Here is a 12,500-nt window from a genome sequence, read left to right on the forward strand (position 1 = left end):
TTTAAAAATTCTTCAACTGAATAAGAACAAGGAATAAAACTGTGAGTAAAGAGCAAGGCGACTCCACCACTGAGCGTTGTGTTATGGCTTAAAATCACCAACCCATCCCACTCCTTCACCCAATCAGCAGCATTGCTGGTATCGCTGTGGGTTTCCTGCAGCATGGCAACGTCAGTGTGCTTCTGCTTTAAAACTTCATACAGTTTAGCTCTCTTGATTTGCTCTCTTGCTCCATTAATATTTAAACTCGCAATATTAACTCCTTTCATAAAAATAAATAAAATAAATAAAATTAAACAGAGGGTAAAAACCACTCTACCATAAAAAAACACCACACTAGTCATCATCAGAGTTTTCCTTATTCACTCTTGTGATCAGTTTCTTCAGACGGAAAATTTCAACATCAATAAACGCACCTTCTCTGCTGAAGAACTTAACGTCGTGAATAAACTGCTTACGGTCTGGGAAAAACTCTTCCAATGCTACATTTTTCTGCCATTTGGTGTTCCTTAAAAATTCTTTAATATCATCAGCGCTGTACACAACATTAACCTGTTCCTCCTGAGAATCGAACATTAAAACAGAGTCTGACATGCAGTCATCACTGTCTGATTCCCATTCCTCCATCTTTGTGTCCTTTTTTGCCTGCTTTTTTCCCCGTCCCTTACCTTGCTTTTTCCTTTTATTCGGCACTTTAAAGAGGGGCTCATCCACCATGTCCACGTCTCCCCCGTCCCCCTGCACTGGTGTAGTGTCCGGTGTCTCCGGGCGTTCGCTCTGCACCTCCGTGCCTGCCTCTGCCAGCGCAGGCAGCTCCAGCACTGCTCCAGAACCCACTGAGCTCTTCTCAGTGGAGCAAGGCTTCTCCCGGTCCGGTTGAGCCGAGCATGGCTCTTCCGCGGCCGGTTCGGCCGTGCATGGCTTTTCCGGGGCTGTTGCAGCTCCAGTGGGCTTCTGGGTTGCAGGCTGGGCTTGGGGCTCACTCTCTTTCGGGTCTGGTGCAGCAGCAGCTCCGGGGCCCTCAGCAGCCGGCCGAACTGTAGCCGCAGGGGGAACGACCCCAGCCGACTGAGCTGCGTCCTGCCCCGGTCGCTCAGAAACACCAGGGTCACTCTGCCTCTCAGGGCAGGCCCGAGCAAGATGACCAGTTTTTCCACATTTAAAACACTTAATATCTGTATCAGAAGAAACAAACAGATTGTAGTCAAAGCCTTCAACTCTGAATTTAAAAACGGCATTCAGCTCTTCCACACCTTCTTTAAAAACCATGAAGACCATTCTTCTAAAAGAAACCAAGTGTTTAACCAGTGGGGACTTACAGCCAAGAGGGATTCTCTTAATGGGGGAGACAATTCGCCCGTACAGAGACAGTTCTTTACAGATACACTATATTGCCACAAGTATTCGCTCACCTGCCTTGACACGCATATGAACTTAAGTGACATCCCATTCCTAATCCATAGGGTTCAATATGACGTCGGTCCACCCTTTGCAGCTATAACAGCTTCAACTCTTCTGGGAAGGCTGTCCACAAGGTTTAGGAGTGTGTTTATGGGAATTTTTGACCATTCTTCCAGAAGCGCATTTGTGAGGTCACACACTGATGTTGGACGAGAAGGCCTGGCTCTCAGTCTCCGCTCTAATTCATCCCAAAGGTGTTCTATCGGGTTGAGGTCAGGACTCTGTGCAGGCCAGTCAAGTTCATCCACACCAGACTCTGTCATCCATGTCTTTATGGACCTTGCTTTGTGCACTGGTGCACAGTCATGTTGGAAGAGGAAGGGGCCAGCTCCAAACGGTTCCCACAAAGTTGGGAGCATGGAATTGTCCTAAATGTCTTGGTATGCTGAAGCATTCAGAGTTCCTTTCACTGGAACTAAGGGGCCAAGCCCAGCTCCTGAAAAACAACCCCACACCATAATCCCCCCTTCACCAAACTTTACACTTGGCACAATGCAGTCAGACAAGTACCGTTCTCCTGGCAACCGCCAAACCCAGACTCGTCCATCAGATTGCCAGATGGAGAAGCGCGATTCGTCACTCCAGAGAACGCGTCTCCACTGCTCTAGAGTCCAGTGGCGGCGTGCTTTACACCACTGCATCCGACGCTTTGCATTGCACTTGGTGATGTATGGCTCGGATGCAGCTGCTCGGCCATGGAAACCCATTCCATGAAGCTCTCTGCGCACTGTTCTTGAGCTAATCTGAAGGCCACATGAAGTTTGGAGGTCTGTAGCGATTGACTCTGCAGAAAGTTGGAGACCTCTTCGCACTATGCACCTCAGCATCCGCTGACCCCGCTCCGTCAGTTTACGTGGCCTACCACTTCGTGGCTGAGTTGCTGTCGTTCCCAAACACTTCCACGTTCTTATAATACAGCTGACAGTTGACTGTGGAATATTTAGGAGCGAGGAAATTTCACGACTGGATTTGTTGCACAGGTGGCATCCTATCACAGTTCCACGCTGGAATTCACTGAGCTCCTGAGAGCGACCCATTCTTTCACAAATGTTTGTAAAAATAGTCTGCATGCCTAGGTGCTTGATTTTACACACCTGTGGCCGTGGAAGTGATTGGAACACCTGATTCTGATTATTTGGATGGGTGAGCGAATACTTTTGGCAATATAGTGTAGCTTCATCTGAAATAAAAGGAGGGACGTTGGACAACAAGACTTTCTTAGCTGGGGAACTGAGGGGAGAAACCAGTATTGTCTCATTATTAACAATGATGCCTTTCTGAATCAGATTTCTTACTTTCTCAACATTATTCAGAAACACCACAATGGCACTGTTCATTCTGGAGGCAGAGACAATGTTCTCATGCCCCACCACGTTACCGACTGCTAAACAACATTCTTCAACACTCACCGGACACACAACACGGACACCGTGCCGGACACACAACACGGACACCGTGCCGGACACACAACACGGACACCGTGCCGGACACACAACACGGACACCGTGCCGGACACACAACACGGACACCGTGCCGGACACACAACACGGACACCGTGCCGGACACACAACACGGACACCGTGCCGGACACACAACACGGACACCGTGCCGGCGAGTCAAACTCTCACACAACCTCGCGGTCGGATCCGCCATAACCACGCTTCACCGACACGCTACTCACACGCACCTGCACACACACACGCGCGCACACACTCACACACACAGCTATTGTCTGCACACACTCGCTCACACTCACACAATAAGTATATTAATATTCCGAGATTTTAAACGGAAAAGAATTGCACTTTAGTGCCGAAAAAATTGGCAAAACGCCAACCGCTCTCACGCGCTCCACACGCCACACTCGCCTCTCCGCCGCGCATGCGCAGAGAGAGAGAGAGAGAGAGAGAGGGAGAGAGAGAGAGAGAGAGAGAGGGGGTGAGAGAGAGAGAGAGAGGGTGAGAGGGAGAGAGAGAGAGAGACAGAGAGAGAGAGAGAGAGAGAGAGACAGAGAGACAGAGAGAGAGTCAGAGAGAGAGAGAGAGAGAGAGAGAGAGGGTGAGAGAGAGAGAGACTGACTTTTGATGGTCATTTATTAAATCCAATTATTTGTTCACTTTAGCAGCAAATTTCACAAGGGAAATTGAGTAAATAAATAGTTAAATAATTAAATAAATAAAGTTGTCCATTTATAAAGATAAATAAATAAATAAATAAATAAATAAATAAATAAATAAATGGCACATCAAAAACCTAGATAAAAAACTATTAAAATACACAGGAAGTTAAAATAAAAGTTCATCCAAACTCACGTGCAAACAGCAGTTCATCATTTACACCAGTACACACGGCTCCCCATCACACCACAGTTCATCATTTACACCAGTACACACCCCATCACACCACAGTTCATCATTTACACCAGTACACACGGCTCCCCATCACACCACAGTTCATCATTTACACCAGTACACACGGCTCCCCATCACACCACAGTTCATCATTTACACCAGTACACACGGCTCCCCATCACACCACATCAGTTGGAACTGTTCAAGGTCATTCATACTTTTATAAAAGTTGAAATCAACAAAGACCCTTGTTCTGACCAGTCTCTGAAAGATTACAGTAACATCATGTTGTGTGTTCTGGGTCACTTTGTTTTTTCTGCTGGTGTAGATGGCCAGTTTCGCCTGGCCCAGGATAAAATTGACCAGCTGACACTTGAACCTTTCTTTTCTGGTGTATTTAAAACCAAGGATAAAAACCTGTGGGGGTAAAAACCGTGTCAAAACACTCAAAGACACTCGCTAAAACACTAAAAAGTGGACGAAGTCAAACAGTTCATAAAAGCATGAAACACTGTCTCCCTCTGTAAACAAAAAGGACACTCATGTGTGACCTCTGGGTTTAAAATACAGATAAAAGCGTTTACAGAGACAATGCCATGCAGTATTCTCCACTGCAGGTCACCTGTTCTTTTAGTTAACGGTGGTTTGTACAACGTTCGCCACTCTGGCTTTACATCATCGTTCAGCCCAAGGACACTGCGCCAGGGCGTGTCTTCCCTCCCGTCTAACCATCTCTTGTTGTACACTTTAACACACAGTTTGTAGAGGCTCTTACCCGAGGCTGTGTTAAGGCCTATAGCTGTTCTTTCCCCATCTCCGAGGAGGGGACCTGAGACCTCTGACAGATTAGGTACAAGAGAAAGAACTGGATTGGGCTCACCTTCCTCAGAGCTGACCACCCCAGCACAGTAGTCCCTGAGCTGCATGCGCTCTTCAGATGTAAGTGCTAACCTCCACCTCTGTAAAAGGTGGACTATCACACGTACAGACTTTACCCCTAGCTTTGTTGCTACATCGTCTGAGTGAGCAAAGTCCGGTCCTGACAGTTGCACCAACTGTCGTAGTGTCACAGTCCTTGTGGAGATCAATGCTCTGGTTAAGGCTGGAGAGATCCTGCTGGTGACATCCAGCCGAGCGCCATGGACGAGAGGTTCATCGAGAAGCCAGCACAGTGACGAACAGTCTTCCTTTTGCAATCTGAACTGGTTAAAAACTTTAAAAATACCTTGATAAAAAGCAGGTAATCCAGTTAAGCTTAGTTGCTTTGTGTCCATTAAAAACAGTGACCTGTCCAGACCCCATCCTCCCACTGTGCGTAGTATTCCGTTCGCAGCTGCTCTCCATGAGAGGTTCTCTGGGCCAGTGAGGAGCTTCTGTACATGACAAAGACGAAAGGCCACAGTCCTGCTGGATAAGTGGATAAGTCCTTGTCCGCTCTCTTCCTTGGGTAGGTATAGAATGCTTTGTGGTTACCAGTGCAGCTTGTCCCAGAAGAAGTCCACCATCATGGCCTGCAGGTCTGCTAGTAGTTTGGGAGGGGGGTCAATACAGGCCAGTCTGTGCCATAACATTGAAGCAACTAGATTGTTTATAACCAAAGTTCTGCCCTTATATGACATCTTTGGAACGAGCCATTTCCATTTATTCACACGTCCTTTTAGCTTTTCACTTATGCCTTCCCGGTTTTTCTTAACATAGCTGCTGTCTCCCAGGTACACTCCCAAATATTTAAAACCACCTGTTCTCCAGGTCAAATTATCTGGGAGACATGGTTCCCCACCTTTCCAATCCCAGACTAAAATGGCTTCACTTTTGTTCCAGTTTACTTTTGCAGAAGATATCACATTAAACTTAATTATGATGTCAGTTAAAATATCAATATCTCTTTGTTCAGTCACCATCACAACAACATTATCAGCATAGGCAGAAACACAGTATGGGGTATTTCACCTTGGTATAGACAGACCAGAAATCTTGCTTCTTATCTGACATAGTAAAGGTTGGGCGTATAACATACCGGACAGAGAGCAGCCCTGCCTAATACCCCTATACACTTTAAAAGGCACAGATAAACCACCGTTAACTTTCAGTACGCTCTCAATGTCGCTGTACAGCACCTGGATCATGGCCTTGAACCTGAAGTTGAACCCAAAATTCTCTAACGCCCTCCACAAATACTGGTGTTCAACCCGGTCGAAAGCCTTCTCCTGATCTATGAAAATAAGACCAGTCTTCAGCCCCAATAGCCTAGAGACGTCCAAAATGTCACGAATTAAGTGTACACTGTCGTGGATAGACCTGCCAGGCACACAGTACGTCTGGTCAAAGTGGATGACTTGCTCCATCACCTTTCCTAGCCTTGTTGCTAATGCTTTTGAGAGCACCTTGCAGTCTGTGCAGAGTAAGGAGACAGGGCGCCAGTTCCTAAGGTCAGTCTGATCTCCCTTCTTTTGGAGTAGGGTCAGGACTGCTCTGCGGCTACTCAGAGGCAGTCTGCCTCCGTATATGCTCGCCTTCAGCACTTCCAGCAAGTCCTGCCCTATCACTGACCAGAAAGCCTTAAAAAACTCCACCGAAAGCCCATCGATTCCAGGTGACTGCCCATTTTGCATGCTGTTGATTGCAACCTCCAACTCCTCAAGGGTCAGTTCCCTGTCCAGTTCCCTAGCTGACTCCTCGGTTAGTTTAGGAAGATTTCTGACAAAATCTTCCTCCACCTCCTGCACAGCTGCGAGCTCACTCCTGTACAGCTTTGAGTAAAAGCTGACTGTCTGCTTGCGAATTTCAGTGGGATCAGTTACAAGCTCCCCTGAATCTGTATGCAAAGCATGTATAAACCTTTTCTGTCCATTTTTTTTCTCAAGACTAAAGAAGAACTTGGACAGAGCGTCCATCTCTGTTACGCTTTTAAAGCGCGAGCGGACCAGCGCCCCCTGCACTGTTGTGTCCAACAACTCACCCAACGCATGTTTTTTCCTTTTGAGAGCCTCAATATGGCCTCGATTTCCTGTGGACTCCACCAAACCCTGGAGTTCCACTACCTCAATCTCTAGAGCTCTAAGTGATCTGGTGATGTCCTTAGTCACATTGTGAGCGTACCGTTGACAAAACATTTGAATGTGCACTTTTGCCACATCCCACCAATCTTGCAGTGATGTAAAAGTCGGCTTCTGGAGCCTAAAAGCATGCCAAAAGAAAATAAAACTTTCTCCAAAATTAATATCATCTAAAAGAGCAGCATTAAAATGCCAGTAGGCACTACGTGGCTTTACATTGCTCTTCTTAAAAGTGCACTGTACCATAAAATGATCCGAAAAACCCACAGGATAAATAACACAGGACCTAAAAATATTCAGCTGATGTTTAAAAGTGTAAAAATGATCAAGCCTTGCTAGTGAGAGGAGGTTCTCTTTACAATGGGACCAGGTGTATTGTCTCTCTGTTTCATGAAAAGTCCTCCAAACATCACTCAGGTCATGTGTTGTGATTAACTCACACAGGCGTTTGCGAGAGGCAGCATGAGGTTCTAAATGGTTCCTATCTAAAACGTCTTCAGTGCAGTTAAAATCCCCATCAATGATTAAAACTTCACTCTGACCACAGGAACCAATGACAGAGCTTAAAATATTTAAGAACACCATTCTCTCCACACTTAGGGTGGGAGCGTACACACAAATAAAAACAAAAACCTCATTCTCATAAAACGCCCGCACTTTTAAAAGCCTGCCTTTTAAAACTTCTTCAACATCATAAGACTGTGGGCTAAAAGATGGTGAAAATAAAAGGGCAACACCGCCGCTAAGAGAGGTACTGTGACTTAAAAACACAAGTCCCTTCCACTCGCTCGCCCAGTCCGAGGAGTTTCCGGGATCGCTATGAGTTTCCTGCAGGAAAACAACATCCGCACGCTTGTGTCTCACCGTCTCATACACTGCCGCTCTCTTTCTGTGGTCCCTGGCACCATTGATATTAAGGGTTACGGCAGTGATAGCACTCATTATTAAATAATAAAATGTCACCCACATAATGCAATCAATCAGTTGGTTAAGCATTACAGAGCTCAGCAGTCTATAAAGAATCTTCGGTGTTCTTCCTAAGTTTGGTCACTATGGCCTTCAGACGATAGATTTCAGTTTTTTCAAACACACCACACCGCATTAACTTTTTAACATCACACACAAACTGTTCAGTGTCTGGGAAAAATTCTTCGATATTCACTGACCTTTTGCCCTTGGTGTTTTTTAAAAACGCTGATATTTCTGCTGGTGTGTAGACCGTCTCCCTTTCGTCTGACTGTGAGCACTGTGACCAACTTGAGTCCGTGGAGCCACCATCACTCTCTTCCACGTCTGACTCGTGTTTCTTAGCCTGCTTGTTGCTCCTGCTTTTAGATTTTTTCTTACGCTTAGTGGGGACTTTAAAAACAGGTTCTGCTTCCATCTCAGCATCTGTAACTCCATTATCGAGACTGTCCCGTTCCTCCACCTGGCTTGTCTGCAAGGGGGGCTCGGATGTTGTTTCGCCCATCTCTTTATCACTTTTCGCAGGATCAGATGCTCCTGCTTTGTCCCCTGCGGGTTTCGCCACAGTAGCACCAGGGTTGCCTCCGCTGAGCCCGGTCTCAACCGCAGGGGGAACGGTCATGACGGGATCCAGCATGGAGGAGGCAGCAGCTATGGGCTTAACCGCAGGAGGGTCAGCTGTAACAGACTCAGCCACTGGAGAAACCGATACAGAGGGCCCATCTCCCTCAGTATCACCACTGTGAACGTTTGGCCTAGTCTGCTCAACCTGCCTGTCTGTTGCCCCGTCTTTAACCTTCTCTGGACATGCACGAACCAAGTGTCCTGTTTCACCACAGTTGAAACATTTCATGCCAGAGTCAGTAGTCGCAAAAACGGTGTAGTCAAAGCCATCCACGCTAAATTTCACCGCTAAGTCCAGCTCCTCCACGCCATTATTCAGCACCATGTACACCAGTCTCCTAAAGGAAACTATCTTTGAGTTCCTTAACTCTGGTGCTTTACTGCCCATGTGGATCTTTCTTATAGGAGAGACCATTTTGCCATAGCGGGAGAGCTCTTTAGCAATGGTGTCATTTTTCAAGAAAGGAGGAACGTTTGACAAAATTATTTTCCTAGATGGAGTACTGAGAGGAAGCACCGTTACCAGGGAATCATTAATGACCACTTTCTGTTTAACAATATCATTAACCTTATTAACGGAGTTCAGAAAAAGCACAATAGCACTGTTCATACGGGAGGCAGCTAAAATGTTGCTGTACCCTACCACCTTCCCGACGGCCAACACACACTCCTCCACGCTAACGTTACACACAATCCTCACACCATGCTGCCGTGTGAGAGACTCGTACACGCTATCATCCACCTTCTCCATGTTCCCGGCGCAAAGCGTGCCGAAATGCCGGCTCACTCCTTACCGGGAAACACACACCACACACGCACCCAAACACACACGCGCCCAAACACACACACACACACGCACACTAACACACACAGCTCCTCACAAAACACGCAAACCAAACAACAACAAAAAATGAAATGAATTGCCAAAAAAGACAATAAAGTTTTGAAATCGCTCGCAAACTCGCTCACGACGCTCAACTCGCTCATTCACATCCGCGCATGCGCAGAGAGAGAGAGAGAGAGAGAGAGGGTGAGTGAGAGAGAGAGAGAGAGAGGGTGAGAGAGAGAGAGAGAGAGAGGGTGAGAGAGAGAGAGAGAGAGAGAGAGGGTGAGAGAGAGAGAGAGAGAGAGAGAGGGTGAGAGAGAGAGAGAGAGAGAGAGAGAGAGGGTGAGAGAGAGAGAGAGAGAGAGAGAGATAGAGGAGACTCTCAGCACACAGTTGCTGTGGGAAATTTCTGGTAATTCTGAGTAAGTTCAGAAAATAATCCTCACCATTTTAAAGAACCCTGTCCAGCCTGTGTAGAACTCCCTCTGCTCTCTCTTCATCGCCTCGGCCTGCAAGTACTTCCATATGTGCTAAAAACACACACACACACACACACACACAGATGAAAATACTGTGATGAGGATGAGCTGAAAGTAGTAAATGGACGTAGTGAACGAGTGATGTCTGCATGGTTAGGCGCCCTATGTAGTGAACACAGTTAGGATTCTTTCAGACACACACACACACAGTTTAGTGTGTCTGAACAGACACACACACACACACTCCTGTGATGAGTGAATGAATGAGTTTCTGCTCTACACACACTTTCTGGTTTGTTTAAATTTTGAGAATTGTGAAAAAATCCGTTTCACTCAGATACAGAAATGGACTGATCCTGAAAGACTGAATCTTCCAGTCCTGAGAGTGTGGGGTTCTGTAGTCCAAACCGTACACTCTAGAACCTTTAACATCTCTCTGACTTAGTGTACTCGTCCTAGTGCACTACATCACAGAACACATGGCTGTCCAGTGAAGGGCTTGGGGAGTAGTGAGTAGGGTATAGGATGTAGGGTATAGGGTGTTGGGAGTAGGGTGTAGGGTATAGGGTGTTGGGTATAGGGTGTTGGGTATAGGGTGTTGGGAGTAGGGTGTAGGGTATAGGGTGTTGGGAGTAGTGAGTAGGGTATAGGGTGTAGGGTGTAGGGTATAGGAATATGGAGTTTGGTATAGGATTTGGGTGAAGGGTATAGGATGTACAGTATAAAGTGTAGCGTATAGGGTGAAGGGAATAGGGTGTAGGGTGTAGGATATAAGGTGTAGGGAACAGGGTATAGAGTGTAGGGTATAGGGTGTAGGGAATAGGGTATAGAGTGTAGGGTATAGGGTGTATGGAATAGGGTATAGAGTTTTGGGTATATGGTGTAGGGAATAAGGTGTAGGGTATACAGTGTAGGGTATAGGGTGTAGGGAATAGCGTATAGAGTGTAGGGTATAGGGTGTAGGGAATAGGGTATAGAGTGTAGGGTATAGGGTGTATGGAATAGGGTATAGAGTTTTGGGTATATGGTGTAGGGAATAAGGTGTAGGGTATACAGTGTAGGGTATAGGGTGTAGGGAATAGCGTATAGAGTGTAGGGTATAGGGTGTAGGGAATAGCGTATAGAGTGTAGGGTATAGGGTGTAGGGAATAGGGTATATAGTGTAGGATATAGGGTGTAGGGAAGAGGGTATAGAGTTTTGGGTATATGGTGTAGGGAATAAGGTGTAGGGTATAGGGCGTAAGGAATAGCGTATAGAGTGTAGGGTATAGGGTGTAGGGAATAGGGTATAGAGTGTAGGGTATAGGGTGTATGGAATAGGGTATAGAGTTTTGGGTATATGGTGTAGGGAATAAGGTGTAGGGTATAGGGTGTAGGGAATAGCGTATAGAGTGTAGGGTATAGGGTGTAGGAAATAGGGTAGAGTGTAGGGTATAGGGTGTAGGGTATAGGGTGTAGGGAATAGGATATAGAGTGTAGGATATAGGGTGTAGGGAATAGGGTATATAGTGTAGGGTATAGGGTGTAGGGAATAAGGTGTAGGATATAGAGTGTAGGGTATAGGGTGTAGGGAATAGGGTATATAATGTAGGGTATAGGGTGTAGAGAATAGGGTATATAGTGTAGGGTATAGAGTGTAGGGAATAAGGTGTAGGATATAGAGTGTAGGGTATAGGGTGTAGGAAATAGGGTATATAATGTAGAGTATAGGGTGTAGAGAATAGGGTATATAGTGTAGGGTATAGGGTGTAGGGAATAAGGTGTAGGATATAGGGTGTAGGGAATAGCGTATAGAGTGTAGGGTATAGGGTATAGGAAATAGGGTAGAGTGTAGGGTATAGGGTGTAGGGAATAGGTTATAGAGTTTTGGGTATATGGTGTAGGGAATAAGGTGTAGGGTATAGGGTGTAGGGAATAGCGTATAGAGTGTAGGGTATAGGGTGTAGGAAATAGGGTAGAGTGTAGGGTATAGGGTGTAGGGAATAGGTTATAGAGTTTTGGGTATATGGTATAGGGAATAAGGTGTAGGGTATAAGGTGTAGGGTATAGGGTGTAGGGTATAGGGTGTAGGGTATAGGGTGTAGGGAATAGGATATAGAGCATAGGGTATAGGGTGTAGGGAATAGGGGATATAGTGTAGGGTATAGGGTGTAGGGTATAGAGTGTAGGGTATAGGGTGTAGGGAATAGGATATAGAGCGTAGGGTATAGGGTGTAGGGAATAGGGTATATAGTGTAGGGTATAGGGTGTAGGGAATAAGGTGTAGGATATAGAGTGTAGGGTATAGGGTGTAAAGAATAGGGTATATAATGTAGGGTATAGGGTGTAGAGAATAGGGTATATAGTGTAGGGTATAGGGTGTAGGGAATAAGGTGTAGGATATAGGGTGTAGGGAATAGGGTGTAGGAAATAAGGTATAGGGTATAGAGTATAGGGTACAGGGTGTAGGGACGAGGGTATAGAGTGTAGGGTATAGGATATAGGGTGTAGGGAATAAGGTATAGAGTGTAGGGTATAGGGTGTAGGGAATAGGGTATAGAGTGTAGGATATAGGGTGTAGGGAATAAGGTATAGGGTATAGAGTGTAGGGTATAGGGTGTAGGGACGAGGGTATAGAGTGTAGGGTATAGGGTGTAGGGTATAGGGTGTAGGGAATAAGGTGTAGGGTATAGGGTGTAGGGTGAAGGGAATAAGGTATAGAGTGTAGGGTATAGGGTGTAGGGAATAGGGTATAGAG

General features: G+C 46.1%; 1 protein-coding gene across 4 annotated transcripts in view; it reads right to left on the bottom strand.

The window, feature by feature from the left end:
• senp3a (SUMO specific peptidase 3a) overlaps window positions 1-12,500 on the bottom strand; it is a 34,515-nt gene that overhangs the window by 3,479 nt on the left and 18,536 nt on the right. For all 4 annotated transcript variants that reach the window (XM_058383848.1, XM_058383846.1, XM_058383847.1 and 1 more), the window contains one exon: window positions 9,731-9,814. In XM_058383848.1, the coding sequence (XP_058239831.1) occupies window positions 9,731-9,814 (84 nt within the window). The remainder of the gene's footprint in view (window positions 1-9,730; window positions 9,815-12,500) is intronic.

Source organism: Hemibagrus wyckioides, linkage group LG28 (assembly GCF_019097595.1).
Source record: "Hemibagrus wyckioides isolate EC202008001 linkage group LG28, SWU_Hwy_1.0, whole genome shotgun sequence".
NCBI classification, from domain to species: Eukaryota; Metazoa; Chordata; class Actinopteri; order Siluriformes; family Bagridae; genus Hemibagrus; species Hemibagrus wyckioides.